At 41.3% G+C, this 18,182-nt stretch overlaps 1 protein-coding gene across 3 annotated transcripts in view; it reads left to right on the top strand.

The window, feature by feature from the left end:
- Window positions 1-18,182, top strand: part of col6a2 (collagen type VI alpha 2 chain) — a 64,636-nt gene that overhangs the window by 11,895 nt on the left and 34,559 nt on the right. For all 3 annotated transcript variants that reach the window (XM_062959525.1, XM_003215203.4, XM_008114549.3), the window contains exons 3-14: window positions 634-1,235; window positions 3,856-3,876; window positions 5,421-5,486; window positions 5,871-5,924; window positions 7,721-7,765; window positions 8,989-9,015; window positions 9,643-9,669; window positions 9,761-9,805; window positions 12,368-12,421; window positions 12,575-12,637; window positions 13,831-13,893; window positions 17,011-17,100. In XM_062959525.1, coding sequence (XP_062815595.1) covers window positions 634-1,235; window positions 3,856-3,876; window positions 5,421-5,486; window positions 5,871-5,924; window positions 7,721-7,765; window positions 8,989-9,015; window positions 9,643-9,669; window positions 9,761-9,805; window positions 12,368-12,421; window positions 12,575-12,637; window positions 13,831-13,893; window positions 17,011-17,100 — 1,157 coding nt within the window. The remainder of the gene's footprint in view (window positions 1-633; window positions 1,236-3,855; window positions 3,877-5,420; window positions 5,487-5,870; window positions 5,925-7,720; window positions 7,766-8,988; window positions 9,016-9,642; window positions 9,670-9,760; window positions 9,806-12,367; window positions 12,422-12,574; window positions 12,638-13,830; window positions 13,894-17,010; window positions 17,101-18,182) is intronic.

The following is an 18,182-nucleotide window of genomic DNA, read 5'->3' as shown; positions in this document are numbered from 1 at the left end:
AAATCATCTTTTAGTCCCAACTAGAGAAAAATTATTGAATCCATTTCTGTTGACATACCATTCAACAACTGATTTAATGAGTTTACTCGGTGCTTTCAAATTGCCAGTTGGCTGATGTTGACTTGTGGAATTTCATAGGACTTTCTTAAGCAAAAAATACTCAAAAGGTGGTCTTGTCAATTCTTTTCTCTAAAACACCTGGCATTTGTTGGCAGTCTCTCATCCAAATACTAATGAGGATTGATCCTGCTTAGATTCCAAGATCATACAGGATCTTAGGGTATTTAGGCCAGATTTATTCTAGTTGAGACTAGCCAACAGGACATCAGCCTATAACAACATTTCTCACCATAACCCTCCAATTTAAATCAATATTATTCTTTCTGTATTCCAAGCAGACTATAAGAGGAAGAAAGACCTAATAGGTTCATGCTGACCTTGATGTTCACATCTGTGGTTTCCTAAGCCAGTCCCTTGTCTGCTATACATACTAATGAAATGAGAAGGGCACAGACTCTCAATTGTCTACCTTTCTCCCTTGTGATGATATCAGGCAAGCCCAGGTAGCATAGTGCTGAATGGGTGGCACCCAGATTTGTTTAGCACGTTCTTTCTTGCTTTCTTCCTGTTCAGATAAAACCGACTGTCCCGTCCGAGTGTACTTTGTGATTGACACGTCTGAGAGTATCGCCCTGCAGACTGTGCCCATCCAGAGTCTGGTGGACCACATCAAGCGCTTTGTTCCAGAATTCATCACTAGGCTGGAAAATGAATTATACCAGAACCAGGTGTCCATCACTTGGCAATTTGCGGGACTTCATTTTTCAGATGTGGTGATTTTCTACAGCGATTTCACCAACAGCAAGGAAATATACCTCGATAAATTGAACAACATTCAGTATATCGGGCGAGGCACTTTCACAGACTGTGCTCTCTCCAACATGACTGCGCAGATACTTGCCAATACATCCCCAGGCATTACTAACTATGCAGTTGTAATCACCGATGGCCACGTCACGGGGAGCCCATGTGGGGGGATGAAGCACCAAGCTGAACGTGCCCGGGAGGCAGGGATCAAGCTCTTCGCTGTAGCCCCCAGCCAGAACATATATGAACAGGGGCTCCGTGAAATTGCCAGCTCCCCCCATGAACTTTACCGCAACAACTATGCCACCACAAAGAAACACACCATCGAAGTAGATACTGAAACCATTGATAGGATCATCCAAGTTATGGTAAGATTTTAAATCTTTTTATAATGCTATTAAATAGCCTCTCTCTCTTTTATGAACAAGAGGTTACTCAGATTTTGGCCACCTATGGCTATTGGTTGTCCAAATCCTACTGGAGGAAGAGGAAGCTTCTCACCCAATCCCTAGTGGACAACAGAGAGAATAGTCATTAAAAGGTGGAGAGCCTCACAGAAGAGGTATTCCTTTCAGACATTTTGGTCTACATCCCCCATATTTCCCACTTAGCTTGTTCAGTGATAAGGATTTGTGTGAGCTGAAAGTCGTTATCTGAAGATCCATCCCTGCCACAGAAGATTAAGTGCATTCTTGCCCGGGGTGTGTGTGTGTGAGAGAGAGAGAGAGGACACAGTTAAAATATAACATTATATAAGCATTTAATAGGACAGTATGAAATTATATATTATAATTAAACTTTACATTAGTAAAATCAATTTATTGAAGTCTGGTTTTGATAGTATTATAACTAGCGAGAGAGTGCCAGCCAAACTTGGAGCAAAGATTACCACTGGGTTTCAAAATTTTCACACTATGCCAGTTGTCCAGACATCACTGTCAGTTTCTGATTAGAGGTACACATTATAATAGACCATAACTGCACTCTTAACTGGTGATAATGGTTAAATGAGTAGCTAAACTAAAACTCGTTTCACTGAAAAAAGAAAGGCTATATTATTGATATGCTAGACAGAAACTAAGAGGTTGCATCTCAACAGTGTAGTAGCTCTCCTTTGACTTTCCAAATTATATTACTCTGGGGTAATTTTTTCCACTGACATGGCTCACCTATAAATACATTGGCCCAAAGCTACTAAAGTAAATATGATGTGTTAAATGAGTAGGCTGGCCTCATTTCTTCTTCTTTTTCATTCTATAAAAGAAATTAAAAATAGAGAAAGAGCAAGATTGCCCATTTCGCAAATACTTCTTGCATTCAGAAGACTGTCTATGTGAATTAATATCTTTTTCATGAAATGCCTTGATACACAGAAGCCACATTACGATGCCCCTAGAGCTCCCCCACCAGACATATACTAGAATTTTCCAAAGAAACTCAAGTTTCAAAGCCAAGAATCAGTTAATATAATGTTGCAACTTTGCTTGGGGTCACCATAATGTTCTTCAGTGGGCATAGCAAATTTTTGAATATTCATATGTGTATCCAGGGATGATTCATACATCCCAATTTAACCTACTTTCCAAAGCTTTTTGTGGTGTGTAGTGAGTCAAGCTGGAATATTGACTTTAGCTGACTTGGAGTTAGATTGTGTTTTTCTTTCCCATGTCAGCAAAGGTAACTGGTAGCCTTCCAGGGAAAGGTGTCCTGAGGAACAGGGTAGCCTGTAATCCAAAAACTCAAACTCTGCAAAGGTACATTAACTAGGCCAGAGCTTTCCAAATTGTGTGGCGTGACACTTTAGTGTGTTGCTGCAGTGTGTGTCATGTGAACGTAACAAGAAATAACAAAAATCTTAGAAATGTATGTTATTACCTTACAAATTATTATACATTTTAAAAATATAAATGAAAGGTTTTCATGAGATATGTTGTGTTCAAATACATTTTGTTATTACATATATATATATATATATATATATATATATATATATATATATATATATCTCCATATCTCTTATATGGGTTGTTTTAAACTTTGGTGTGCTAGTAAAACTGAATTACAACGCCATACAATGATACACGTCTAAAAAGTGTGTCACTAACATGAAATCTTTAGAAAGCTGTGAACTAGAACAACATGTTCACGTGCCTCACTTAAAGAATGCTAGTAGTAGCAGTCCAGACTATTTCCAGAACTCATATGAAATGCCAGAGATTAAACCTGGGGACTCCTTACGCAGTCAGCCCTCTACATACACTGAGGTTAAGACCCATATGATAGAGAAAACCACAAATAAAAAAACATTAAAAATTGATCATAGAGTTGCACTAGAGGACCTAGAGATTCCTAGAGTGAGTTCTCTCTAGGAATCTCTAGGCCACTCAAGTATGACTCTATGGTCAAATTCCAGTATAAATTGACACAGAGTCACAGTGGAGGACTAAGACTGGATCTACACTGCAATATAAAATCCACATCATCTGCTTTGAACTCGATTATATGGCATTTCACATAAAGAGGACATTTTAAACAAATCCACAAATTCAAATCAGCAAATCTGGAGAGCCAAATATACAGGCAAAACATGCCCTGGCCTGTACCTCTGAGCTCTGACCCTTTTCTTTTGCTTCTTGTGCTCCTACAGTTTATATAGCTTCGCTTGTCAAAGACCACAGTAATGAAATATGGGGATGTTCAGTGCTGGCAACACCCATTCTCAATAAAATATACCGTATCTTTTGCTGACTTTTGTTTCTTTGTCAGAGAACAACCACATAGGCATCTCTTTACAACATAAAGCCTGGATGGCAAAGCCTTTACCAGGCAGAGGGCTGTGATCCTCAAGGTGCTCAAGTTCTCTGCTGGAATCTATGACCAACATAGGACACTGAAAGAACTGATCATATATATGGGAGAAAGAGCAGTGACAGTTTTTTCCTTAAATTTAGCTGAATTAATTTGCCATTTTTATCCTTTCCCCCACAGAAACATGAAGCCTACGGAGAGGTAAGTACCTTCACATGTTGTTTTCAAAAAGATACACTCGAACTGCTGTCAAAACCTGGGAACATCTGGGTCTCCGCAGAAGAGTATGCATAGCCATGGGCTTCAAGGAAATACCACCTCTATATAGGAAAAAATCAAATTTAACTCAGTCCGACATATTTGTTATAAAACATCTCCAAATCAGGCAGCGCATTTATCTAAAACCATATCATTTGACTTGATGGCCTTGATAATGAATTTGCTATGGACCACTTCACCAGTTACACAAAGACAAATTCAGTAGGTTTCTATTTAATCCTACAAAAAGATGTATAATTCAGATACCTAGCAAGAGGCTCACAATAAAATGAATGCATAACAAAATCAAACCTGTGAATTTTCTTAACTTTCTTTTTTTTTTCCTGAGAAAAATTGAGAAAACCTTTTGGCCAAAAAAAGCCAAAAGTTACCCTCCCCAAAAAGTCAGATTAAATTGAAACCAGAAGTCATTTCTTGTCTCTTCGGGGCCAGCATGAACATTGTGTTATGGCCCTCTGGGAATGCACAGTGGTGAAAAATGCCCCTCAACTCCTGAGCCTTCCCTGCTCTAGGGCAGAGTGGTTCTCTATCTTCCTAATGCCACAACCCCTCAATGCAGTCCTTCATATTGTGGTGACCCCCAACCATAAAATTATTTTCGTTGCTACTTCATAACTGTAATTTTGCTACTGTTATGAATCGCAATGTAGAGATCTGATATGCAGGATGGATTTTCATTAACTGGACAAAATTTGGAACAAATACCCGATACACCCAAATTTGAATACTGTTGGGGTTGGGTGGGGGATTTTGTCATTTGGGAGTTGTAGTTGCTGGGATTTATAGTTCACCTACAATCAAAGAGCATTCTGAACTCCGTCAATGATGGAATTGAACCAAACTTGGCACACAGAACTCCCACAACAACAGAAAATACTGGAAGAGTTTGGTGGGCATTGACCTTGAGTGTTAGAGTTGTAGTTCACCTACATCCAGAGAGCACTGTGGATTTCAAATAATGATGGATCTGGACCAAAACTTGGCACAAATACTCAACATGCCCAAATTTGAATACTGGTGGAGTTTGGGGAAAATTGACCTTGACATTATGGAATTGTAGGTGCTGGGATTTATAGTTCACATACAATCAAAGAGCCCCTTGAACCCCACAAATGATAGAATTGGGCCAAACTTCCCACATAGAACCAACAGAAAATACTGGAGGGATTTGGGTTCCTAAGACCATCAGAAATATGTGTTCTGATGGTCTTTGGCCACCCCTCTGAAACCCCCCAAGGGGTCCCGACCCCAGGTTGGGAAACGCTGCTCTAGAAGATGCAACACAGCAGGAGCAGATGTCTCTGGGCCGTTTTGTTGATAAACCTGAGTTTAATTTGAGGTTCTGACACTTGAAGATCAGTTTGCCCAAGGGTACAAAGGCATCTTCTGTGACAGTGTAGGTAGACATTCACAGTATCCTTAACTGCGAAAGTTTAAACTAATTTCCATTTTGGTTTTTCTTGCAGTGCTACAAAATGAGCTGCTTGGAAATCGAAGGCCCAGCTGGCCCTAAAGGTTTTCGGGGACAAAAGGTAAGCTAAAAGGCATCATTAAAACTTTTTTCCATTTAAAATAGTTTATTTATAGCCTTTCGGTCTGAAAAGGTCCCGAAGTCTACCGTTCGAGCTTATATAAGAATAATATGAGAGATAAATATGAATAGCAGAGAAGAGAAAGAACTCTTCTTCCTGAGGAGATCCGTGGGGAAGAAAAATCTCTTTTAGTGGCTATAAATTATCCAGAGGGAGTTTTTTAATGTAAGAGGTTTCCAGAATGAGTTGTCCCATCTGCCAAAAATATTGACCTGCTATTCCATGAAAGCATCAGCTACATATATTTGGGTCTCAGTAAATTACTGAAATTGCCATTATTACAGGAAATGCTGATCTAATTCTTTTGTTTGATTCTTTGTTCAGGGTGCAAAGGGTAACATGGGAGCTCCAGGATCTCCTGGACTTAAAGGACGCCAGGTAAGTACATTAAAAACATAAAGACTGTGATAAATCTGAAACCACGCTCCTGTTCCTGTGTTCTGAATAACAGTGGAGGATACACACTTGGACAGGGGTAGGTTGTGCGGGGTGTACTCATATGCCTAGATTTATTTAATATTTATTTAATACTGGGAGTTGTAGGCTAAAATACCTGGGGACCCACAGGTTGAAAACCACTGCTTTAATGTTTACTTTGACAGTTACTCACTCAGCATACACTTATATATCTACATCCTATCAACATCAGGCTGAAGATAGCTTGTTTCCATCATCATGACAAACCTTAGTTTGTTATGACATACTCAAAGTCCCAAATGTATTGTATTCCCTCATTCTGTTGTATACTGGTTTCCAATCATGGTGAAAGAGACTTCTGGAAACCACAGTCATTAAATCTTCAGCCAGCATTTACCTCAGAGCAACAACATTTTTAGTTTAGCAAGAGATAATGAGAATGGAGAAATATTTCTGCAGATTATTTCAAGTGGTTTTCAACTTTTTGAAAGGCCCTGTCTGACCAATTCAGTTCACTGTTGATAGAATACAGCAATACATATCTTTGGCATGTGCCTTTGGCAATGAGGACTGGCATGATTGGAAAGAACTGAGTATGCAGGTTGAAATTCTGTTGGTTAACCCAAAATAGATCAAGCCTATTAAATCAATTATTGGCTCATGAGTCAACATGTGAGTATATCTCATTAATTCAAAGGATCTGCTCTCCTTGGAACTAGCAACAGATCTCAGGCTAATCCTAAATATGTCAACCAAGTCCCATCTACACTGCCGTATAATGCACTAGAAACTTATTATAATGAAGTTTAACTGCATTGGACTGCATTATGCATATGAGTCTACACTGACCACATAATGCAGTTTCAAACTATTGCAAGACAGACCCCTTAAAGCGCCAGACCAGTCTTTAATAAAAGTAGAGTGTATTAGTTCACAACAAAAAGAGCCCAAAAACAAACTCAAAAAGGCTCAAACACTTAATCTTCAGTGTGAAACACAGTATTTTCCACAATTAAAGCAAAACCCTACACCCTAGAATATAACCCAGATTTAACCGGAGTATAATCCGGATCAAACTCCAAACTGTGAAAAACAACAGAAAGAGCGCTCCAATTCACAGCAGGATGCCAGCAGGCAGGAAGAGACAAACAGCGGGGGGCCGAGGGCGTCTGGCAAGTCAGTCAAACACAATATCGTCGTCGTTGAATCCAGTCCAGGTCAAAGCAGGAGAAGGCAGCAAACACGAGAATCCAGTCCAGGTCAAAGCAGGAGACGGCAGCAAACACGAGAATCCAGTCCAGGTCATACACAGAGCCAAGGCATAGAATGCAGCACGGCAGGTCCACAGCAGTCTTCCCAAACACGTCTTCCCAAACAGCTCTCAAGTACACACAAATACCCATCAACACCATGCCGACTGCCAAGGAGCCCCATTTCCCAACCCCACTTTTATTCACAATTCCTCCTCAGAACTGGAATCAGACAACGCCCCACCAGACCTCCTTTCAGCTGAAGCCCCTTGCCAAGCCCTCCACTCTGTCCATCTTTTATCCAAACCCATAACTCCCCAAGATTCAGCCGGATCTCCACTGTGCCAACCCTCAAACATGCCGCTACTTTTGGGTTCTCTACAGAAGTCCTGGATCTCCTGCACCTTAGTCCAGTCCATTGCCTCATGCTCTGAACTGGTCATCCCATCCTCCTGATTTTAATTATTATAATTAATAATGTATTTTGTTTTTGTTTTTTTCATATAGGGTGACCCAGGAATTGAAGGCCCAATTGGATACCCTGGTCCCAAGGTGAGTCATTTAGGGTCTCATGTTTAAGCTGTTTTCCTTGTGTGTATCCCTAATACGTAGAAACCATTTTAAAATGACAATCCGGTGGCCATCTCCTTCAGCAGTGATGGAAAGTGTGTATGCCTGCATGCAATTTTGGATTAAGATGTAAAAACATATTTGACTAAAGAAGCTAACTCCATTTGAGATATGATTTTTTTCTAAGTTTGGTACACTTACATTGATGTAAGCTGGTTTCCTTTTGAATGGAAGTGAACGAATAAGGGGTAAAAAAAAGAGGTATAATGATCCCTAAGAATATTGCTTTATATATTGGAGAGCTTAGGGTTAGCAGATAAGACACTGGAAAATATTTAATTTTATCACTACTGCTCTCTCAAAAACATCTTTAATTTTATAAGTGCTAAACATTATTGGAGCCCCCAATGGCACAGTGGGTTAAACCCTTGTGCCAGCAGGACTGCTGACTTGAAGAATGGGTTGCTGACCTGAAGGATTCCGGTTCGCATCCTACCCGATGAGAGCGCAGATGAGCTCCTTCTATCAGCTCCAGCTCCATGCGGGGACATGAGAGAAGCCTCTCACAAGGATGGTAGAAACATCCAGGCATCCCCTGGGCATCGTCCTTGTAGACAGCCAATTCTCTCATACCAGAAGCAACTTGCAGTTTCTCAAGTCTCTCCTGACATGAAAAAAATATTAAATTTCCAACAAGCAACGTAGCAGAAGGCCACAACATTAATGAACTGCGAGGGAAAAAGTTAATCTGTTCTTTTCAAAAATCATAAATATTTGGTATGAATATAAGTACTGAAAGTGTCAACATGAACATATATTTTCATGTGGAACTATGTCCAGCCTGGTATCTAGCAACCCTTGATCTAGAACTTTGTGGAAATTCAAATTCAAGTTAGTGGCTTTCTATATGTGAGTAGAGCTACTCTAACATAAAAACTGAATTTCACAATTTCAAATGTAAATGTTAAAATGGAAAAAATGTACAGTCAGTTTTATTTTTCACAATGGGCTGAGCATGCATGTGTGATCAGGAAATGTGTGACTTACAAAACTGGAAAATGGTTTTAGATGATTTAATCAAAATTGATATTTTATGGTTTAAATCACCATAATTTAACTATAATACCAAATGAAGGTAAAACTCTAAACCAGTGGCATACATCTCAATAAATATTAAATAATATACCCATTTGTTTCTTCCACAGGGTATCCGTGGACTAAAAGGAGAAAAGGTAAGGTGTTTTAACTGTGACATTAGTTGGTTTGATATGAAGTTAAAAAGTAGATTGCCGCACATTGGAAAGAGAGAATAATGACAACTACAATGTGCATTGATCAGGTTAGATCAGAATAATTCTGGGGAGCAGGCTACTCAAAGCGAAAGTCCAACCAATTATTGTTATTTATTTATTTATATCCTACTTTTCTCCCCCATCGGGGATTCAATGCAGCTAACAACAAGGTATAAAACATACAAGGTACACTGGGATAAAAGAAGTAGACATCAGTACGAGGATATTGGATGAATGGACTTTAACTATATGTGTTATATTTTTATATTGTTTAAAGTGTTGTAATTGGATTTTATTCATTGCTATGTTTTAAATGTGTGTAGGCATAGAATTGTTGCCAATTGTGTCCGCCGCCCTGAGTCCCTTCGGGTGAGAAAGGCGGGATATAAATGTTGTTAATTAATTAATTAATTAATTAATTAAAAATAGCAATTGAAACATAATAAAGTAATGGGAGATTCCACAATTTATATCCCAAATTATTTTTAGCCATCTGCCAAACCACTATAATCTTTTGATTTATATATGTAAATACGACATAGTAATTATTTTTCTTGCCTTTTGCAGGGAGAGTATGGCGGAGATGGACGAAAGGTAAGACCCAGCCTTTGAATGTGGCCCATTTATTCAAGCTCGGATTTTATACTGAAATCTATTTCTAATGCTCTGGTTCCTTTAATTTCAGGGATCTGGTGGCTTTTCAGGAAGGAACGGCACTGATGGACAAAAGGTAAAGTTACTCAGTACGATGAACATTTTGATTGAACTGTAAATACTAAGATTAAGTTTTAACAGTCATTCCAAAAATGGAAGGCCAGATAGGAAAAAAGTTCCCTTTATAATTCATATTCATAATAATTATCTCTTGAATCTCTTTCTTCCAGTCATAGTCATTTCAGCACACAGATAGAGAACCAGTGTAGAGCAGTGTTTTTGCAGTGGCTCTCCACAGACATATAATGCAAGCTGGAACCAGCATGAAAAATACCAGTTCTGGCTCACTCTGTGGTCCAACAGGGGCATCTTGAGCCACCTCGGCAGCAGGAGGAAGTCCCTATTGCCCATCTGCACCAAAGCCAATTCAGCACGAAGGACAGGATCCTGACTGCCACCCCCCTTCCATCCCACCACTGCCAGCTACAGTGGGGACAAGACCAACCTGCTGCTCCTCTGTTGCCCCTCCTCACTCTTCCCAGCTTCTTTGCCAGTCACATGGCATGGAATTAGGAAGAGGTAGGGACTAGCAGCTGGTAGGTCCCGTTGTAACTGCTGTGAGTAGGTGGATGGTGGGAGAGGTCTGGAGGAGACAGTCGTCCTGTGTCCTGGGGAATCATGAGATGCCTATCGAGACATCCACCATCAGTTCTGCATAGGAATTGGGTGCTTGCATTCCTAGGGTGTCTCAGGAAGTGCTACTTATTGTTAATCAGGGATCTTCTACATTGGCCAAAATGTGAGTGGAATCTGCATTTAAACTGGAGATTCCACCCACATTTCTCAGCTTCACAGGGGGCTGAAACCCCACCTTTTTGGTGATTGACTCAGGTGTGGAAAGGGGTGATGATCCCCATACCTCCCCTCCCTGACCCTCTTTAGCTCTTAAAAGAGGGGAAAAGTCTCCGTACAAAGACCAGAGGCTTGTCTTACTTTCCTGGGGCTTGAAAATGAAACTAAAGAGCTTTGGAAGGGGAATTCCCCTCTCCCCTCTTCAAAGCTCCCTAGTTTCGTTTTCAAGCCCCAGGAAGTTTTCAGTCCCCCATACAGATGCTTTGTCTCTATTTTCAATGGCTAAACAGGGGGCAGGGAAGGGAGATTGACACTGGCATCCCTCCTCCCCAGGTAGCCTGAGCATGAGGAAGAGGGATAGCTTTGGGTTTGCCTTCTAGGATCACAAATGGCAATCTTATGAGCAGGGCCAGCCCTAGGTAATTTTCAAGTGTAAGCAAACAAAATTTTGGCGTCACCCCCCCCCCCCCCCAAACCAATCACTGAAAAATAAAAGCGTTGGATAAGCGAAAATGTTGGATAATAAGGAGGGATTAAGGAAAAGCCTATTAAACATCAAATTACATTATCATTTTATAAATTTAGCACCAAAACATCATGTTTTACAACAAATCAACAGAAAAAGCAGTTCAATACATGGTATTGTTATGTAGGAATTACTATATTTGTGAATTTAGCACCAAACATATTTAGCACCAAGCAGATATTGCGGGTTATTCTGCCTTGATATTCTGGATGCACTTGGACACAATCCCTTCAACTGCCCTGGTTCTGTTGTTGTTGTTGTTGTTGTTGTTGTTGTTGTTGTTATTATTATTATTATTATTATTATTATAAATATTGATGTCCATCTCCAAAAAGGGATGCACTTGGGAACAATCCCTTCAACTGCCCTGCTCTATTATTATTATTATTATTATTATTATTATTATTATTATTATTATTATTATTATTATTGATGTCCATCTGCAAAAAGGGATGCGCTTGGGCAAAATCCCTTCAACTGCCCTGGCTCTATTATTGTTATTATTAATGAGGCAGTGTAAGGAAGGAGGCCGGGGGCTGAAGGAAGGAGGCCCAAAGCGGAAAGCTCATCAGCTGCTTCTCTGGGGCCAGAGGCTGAAGAATAGAGGCCCAAGGCAGTCCCCATCAACTGCAGTGTGGCGCAAGCCAGACACTCTGTTGGGCCCCAACTGGGCATAGGAAGGAAGGAGGCCGGAGGCAGCCTCGCTGGAAGCAACGGCAGGTGCACTCACCAGCCGCTTCACCCGGTGGGAGGGTGACCTCGCCAGAAGCGGAGGCAGGCCAGGTGGCAGGCCTGGTGGCAAGCAAGCGGAGGCAGGAGGTGCTTCAATATGGCGCCTTAAGCAACTGCCTAATTTGCCTTGTAGTTGAACCGCCCCTGCTTAGGAGACAGTCCCCACTGACTCCATACCTGCCAAGGTCTGGATCTTCCAGGAAAATCCAGACCTTGCGGATATTTTCAGGTTCATTCCAAGTTGAAATGGATTAGCCTGGAGTGTCATTTGGATGCCCCAGGCTAATTTGTTTCTTCTGGCACATTCTGTGACTGTGTAGATGAAGCCTTGGCCTTTTCTATAAATTCTTGTAAATATGTTTGCCTCTCTCCTCCCTGCCTTTTCAGTTTAATATTGTTGTGATTCCCTCAGTTTGGAAACTAACCTGGATTCAGTGAGTTCATGAAAATCAGGTAAATCACTAGATAGGTATTGGAACCTTGACGAATAATGTTGATAATCTCCAATTGTATTTGTGATCTTTCCAGGGCAGACTGGGACGTATTGGACCTCCTGGCTGCAAAGGAGACCCAGGCGACAGGGTAAGAACATGTTCAGGTCTATCAGAGAACAAAGGCAAATGTGTTTTTTAAATGGGTTGCTCATTCTTTTACATGGTTTCTGTTGCTTTGTTTTCTGAAAGCTAAGCCTCACAGTCAAGTTTGCAAATGGTTCTTTTTTGGATTTCTTTTCAGGGTCTTGATGGTTATCCTGGAAGTGCTGGAGATCAAGGGCCACCTGGAGATGAAGGGATAAAGGTCTGTGCCATTCCTTAATGTGACCAGAAATAAGGGCACCAACTTGTCAGGGAGAGTAAGCTAAAGCTATTGAGAGAGAGGCATGATATTAGTTCGGCTCATAAATGTGAAGAGTGTGTCCAATAAACAGCCCCTATCATAATGTCATTATATAAATCTACTTTGTGAACATTGGGAATAGTTCTAATCACCTGTACTCATATATGGATGTCATAGCAGTACTAGGAAAGTGCAACTAAAATGACTCAGATTTTTGGGCATCTGCTATATAGGAAAGGCAAAAAGATCTTTTATCCAGTTATGCCATTGAGTTATCAAAAATATGTACATTTTCAACACAGATAGTATTCAATATAGTTCTGATTGCATAATATGATGGTGCAAGCAGTTGAGCTTCTGCACTAACAGCTGCACTGCCAATTAACTTGTGAAAACTCTTTTTCTAGGGTTATGTACAATGGCTTTTGCAAAAATATATTCCATTATAACTGCTTAAATGGGGATTTTCAATTTCTTAGTCTTAAAATGATTTTAGGCCAGTAGGCCTAGGTCTTTTTAGTTTAGAAAAATTATAATACATGTGACAGAGAAAACAGGTGGGTCAGAAGCTACTGGCCTTGGTAGCTAAATGAAGGCTTGTAAATATCAATGAAAGACCCTAAATGTAAATGGGAGAGCTTCTCAGAGGCAAATAGTGGGGAGTAGCATATCCTACATGGACTCGTGGGCTGCCTCATCTGATCCAGAGTTGCAGCTCTTCCTGAGCCCAAAGTCCCATCTCATTTTGATAAGCCATTTAAAACCATGTTGCAGTTTCTCTGCTCAACACATCTTATAGCCACTTGAAATTAATGAGTCAAATTGGACTCTGGCAATGCCAACTGTGAATTGGCAATGAAGCTTTCTGAAGGAAGACAGCAAGATAAATGTCACTATTCCCATCTGTGGATGTCATCCTGCAGAAAGGATATTGCCAGTAAACTAAAACAAAAGTCGAGTGCTAAGTATCAAATAACAAAGTTCCCAGTCTCGATACAAGATATATTCTCTAATTTATATTAGAATCCTATGTAGTCCTGCTAGGGTTATCATATTGGGTCCATTTGGCAGGCTGGTATATAAGGCCGCTTAAGTGTACCTGTATGCGCTGCTGGAGTGACTTTTTTGACCGTGGTTTCTTGCTTCTATTTCAGGGTGATGCTGGACGACCTGGTCGCAATGGACAACCTGGACCACCTGGAGAAAGAGGAAATAGGGTATGTCATAACCCCCAAACACACACACACATACCAATGAGTTTAGAAAAGGTGTGAAACTTCTAGAGCATTTGGAAATTCAAACCATGTTGCGTGGCTGTTAGCACAATCATGAAATCATGGGAGAAGAACACTGACAGGGAGATATTATGAACTATAAATAAAATGATCTGATTGTATCCTAGTAATAAACTCCCATGTGTTTGAGTCTCCTTCTCTGGAGGTTTTAGAGCAGAGACTGGATGGACATCTATCAGGAGAGCTTTGATTGTGCAGAAGGGGCTTGGATTGGATGGCTCATGTGGTCACTTCCAACTCCCATTCTAGGTATAAATATTGGACACTGGACTTGAGGAACCTAACATTAGTAATCTTCCTTCCTTCACTTTGGGGTGTTCCAGGGAAGCTTATTTTGTCGATTCCAATTTAGTAACACAAACCCAATTACTCTATATCAGTGGTTCTCAACCTGTGGCCCTGGCCCAGCAATGGGCCGCGAGAATGAAAATGTAGTCCACAAACCTCTTTCCTATTTATTTATTTATTTATTTATTTATTTATTTCTGCTCCCTTATGCAGAGCTGAGCATTGCAGTGGATAGACTACATAAGCTCTAGATCAGTGATTCCCAAAGTGGGTGCTACCGTCCCCTGGTGGCCGCTGCAGCGATCCAGGGGCGCGGTGATGGCACCTATTAGGACATGGGGGCGGGACCAGGGGAGGGGCATGGCTTCTTCCCAAGAGCCCAAGACAGGGCTGAGATTCTATACCTCTCCTGAGGTGCGTGTTAGGACACAGATGGCAGAGCCAGGGAAGGGGGTGGGGCCTCTTTCCAAGAGCCCGAGACAGGGCTGAGCCTCTATACCTCTCCTGAGGCGCTTGTTAGAACACAGGGGCGGGGTAGAAAGGTTCAGCCCCATCAGGCACTTGGGAAGAGGCCCCACCTCCTCCTCTAGCCCCGCCCCCTGTATCCAGGACAGGGAGAGAAGCTCAGCCCTGCGTCAGAGCTCATAACTCCGCCCATCCCAGCCCTGGCCGCCCATTTGTGGCCCCGCCCACCTCCCCCTCCCCCTCCCAGCCCTGCATCTTGGACTAGGGGAGAGGCTCAGCCCCACCTTCTTGAGCAGGAGCCATGCCCACCCCTCTAAGCCACACACACCCTTTTCAGGGGGCGCTGAGTAATATTTTTTCTGGAAAGGGGGCGGTAGGCCAAATAAGTTTGGGAAACACTTCTCTAGATGATTAAATATGGTTTTCTGTGGATGAACAGATGGCTACTACTGGTTCGCATATGTTCTGCATCAAAAACTAGAGCTGATGGTCTATCCAATGTAATTTTCTGAATCAGTGCCCCAAAATAACTAAACCAAATCTAAAGTTGACCAAAAACTGATTCTTAACCCTTTTGTTACTAATGTAACAAAAATCAGATCAGCCCCCTCCCTCTTGATCTTCCACAAGAAAGTGAAGACATGGCTCTTCAACCAAGCTTTTGAAATCCTGGTGCAGCAATAGACATGAAAGACTTGGAATTTGACCAACGGGATGGCCCGGACCTTGCTCTTGGATCACGTGATGCTGATGCTTTTAATTGTGTTTTATTGTACATTAATGTGTATTTTGTTTTTAAAGTCATTGAATTATTACAATGTTGTAAGCCACCCTGAGTTCCCTCCGGGGTGAGAAGGGTGGGGCAAAAGTATACTAAATAAATAAATAATGTTGGAGAGTGGTCCTCAGTCAAACTGGTCTCCCATCATGTGGTCCCTGGTCAAGTGGGCCCTGGTCAGAAAAAGGTTGGGAACCACTGCTCTACATGGAAGAAAATTCATCAAAGCAGAGGAATATCTCAAAATTGAGTGCTTTCTATCACTGCTTTCACAAAACCCAAGGGCCATTTCACTGGTAATATGACCCATTTCCTGACAGACATTCATCAACAGGCAAAGACTATATTCAGGCAAGGCTGTTGCTCTGTTGAGTTGTCTGCTGTCAATTGGTAATTTTCTAATTAGTTAGTCATAGGTTTTTCATCTAGTCTTGTTTTTGAGATACCCTGTTTCCCTGAAAGACATGCCCATAAAATAAGCCGTAGCAAGATTTCTAATGATTTGCACAATATAAGCCATAGCCCAAAAATAAGACTTAGTGATAGGTGTGAGTATGCAGCATACATGGTCAGCTCCCCCTGTCAGGTCCTAATCGATCTATGTGTGCTGCAAGTAGGCATAGAGGAAGACATGGAAAGTGAAAGTAAAAGTCTCAATCAGTGAAGTGAGGAGCAGGATGCTCTGCTTTAAGTATTGTGTGTCCGGGGGGGAAGGGGGGGGGGGAAGTAAAGCTGTGACTGCCGGTTTACTCAGCAGTGTAGGTCTCCCTCCCCCAGTACCAATCAACAACCTCTGTGGGTCTCTCTCACCCCCCACAAACACCAGTAAAGCTGCTGCTCCCCAACACTGACCAGCAACAGTCTATGGGTCTCTCTCACCCACACAAACACCAGGGGATAGGGGGAAAATTTCAACAAGGAGTCTGCTACTGCACCTAGATCATTCCATAAATGCAGATTGTTGTATCATACTGAACAAAAATAAGACATCCCCTGATAATAAGCCATAGTATGTCTTCTTGAGGAAAATTAAATACAAGATAGTATCTTATTTTTGGGGAAATGTGATATATAGAGAGAGAAACAGAACTCCTGTTAGTGAAGGAAGGGGACAATGAGCTGCCTTGAGTGTTCTGAGTGAAAAGATGGGTCAGCTTTTAAAATCAGCATCTATTTATATAGAAAGCACAAAATCTCAGCAAAATATTATCTCAGTGACCAGACCATTTTGAACAGTTAGAAATCAATACTAAAACCTCGGCAACAAGTAGAGTTTGTTCACTGATTATTTTTATTATTGGCTAACTGATGAAAGTGAGGAGTCCCACCCTTGGGAAGAAGGCTGAAGCAGGGAGGAAGAATAGAGACCTGCAGAAATTCAAGATCCAGTATTTCAGGAAGTCATCCTAGTTGCTAGTAAGCCTGGAACAGATAATAATTTTCTAGCGTCTTTTGTTATCAACCACCTCTAATGAATTCTAACTTCTTCTTCCTTCTACTTTCCAAAGGGACCCAAAGGCATGAACGGAGCATTTGGCAGTCCTGGTATCAAAGGGGGCAAAGGAGGCCCTGGATCTCCTGGACCTAAAGGAGAACCTGTAAGATTTTAAATGTTTTCAGTAATCCCCACCCCCACCCCATCTTTCATCCTTTCATCCCAAAAGGAAGATGGCAAGGTAGGCTTTAGAGCGAGGGTTGAATAAAGCTGCATTTAGAAACACAGGACCTAAACTTAAACACAGAGCCTAAGACTTTCATCCTAAAGATTGAATTCCTCACACTAGGGATTTTTCCAATGAAATTCAAAATGAAGTGAAATTGAAAGGCCTCATCTACACTGCCATATATAGATCCAGATTATCTGATTTGAACTGGATTATATGGCAGTGTAGACTAATATAATCAGGTTCAAAGCACATAATCTGGATTTTATCTGACAGTGTAGATGGGGCCTCAATTGTTCAGTGAATGCAGTGGAGTAGTTAACGGGGCAATGTGCCAGTTTTTCTGTTCCTTTTGCAAGCCCCTATTACATTGAATAGATATTAAATAAATCTAGCTGAAATTCGGTGATAGTATTCAGTATTTCTCAGGCCAGCATGTCTGATCATACAGCTAATCAAATGGCAATGTGTATGATCAAAAACAAGGAACTGATGGTGTTTAACTTGATCATAATTTAACAAAGAACAGGGTTTAGCTCTTTTAAAGCTGTTTTGATGGCCATTTGTTTGAATGGACATGTCCTTTAAATCTCTCACTAACATTCGTGTGACATCATACAATTTAAATACGGGAAGATCTGACCTAAACTATTGTAAGAATTATCATTTGTCTTGCCCCAATTTCTGTCAGGAGGATACAGTGATACCTTGACATATGAGTTTAATTCGTTCTGTGACCAAGCTCGTAACTCAATGTGCCTGTATGTCAAAGCAGATTTCCTCACTGAAATGCATTGAAATGCTATTCCAGAGCTCGATCATAGAACAAACTGAACCCATTTGCCAAGGTCTTACGGGGTTCAGAAGCTTCAGCCAGTCCTTCCTCTCTCCCTGAGCATCTCTGCCGCTGTCCGCCCTTCAGAGTCAGAGAGGGAGAGAAAGGAGGCCTCCAGTCACTTGTGGCAAGGCCTCTTCCTCTTCCCTCCTTCCCTGCGAGCTTGACCCTGCCTCAGTCT

This window comes from Anolis carolinensis, chromosome 1 (assembly GCF_035594765.1).
Source record: "Anolis carolinensis isolate JA03-04 chromosome 1, rAnoCar3.1.pri, whole genome shotgun sequence".
In the NCBI taxonomy this organism is placed as follows: domain Eukaryota; kingdom Metazoa; phylum Chordata; class Lepidosauria; order Squamata; family Dactyloidae; genus Anolis; species Anolis carolinensis.
Note: the sequence above shows the minus strand (reverse complement) of the source record. Positions and strands in the feature narration are given on the sequence as shown.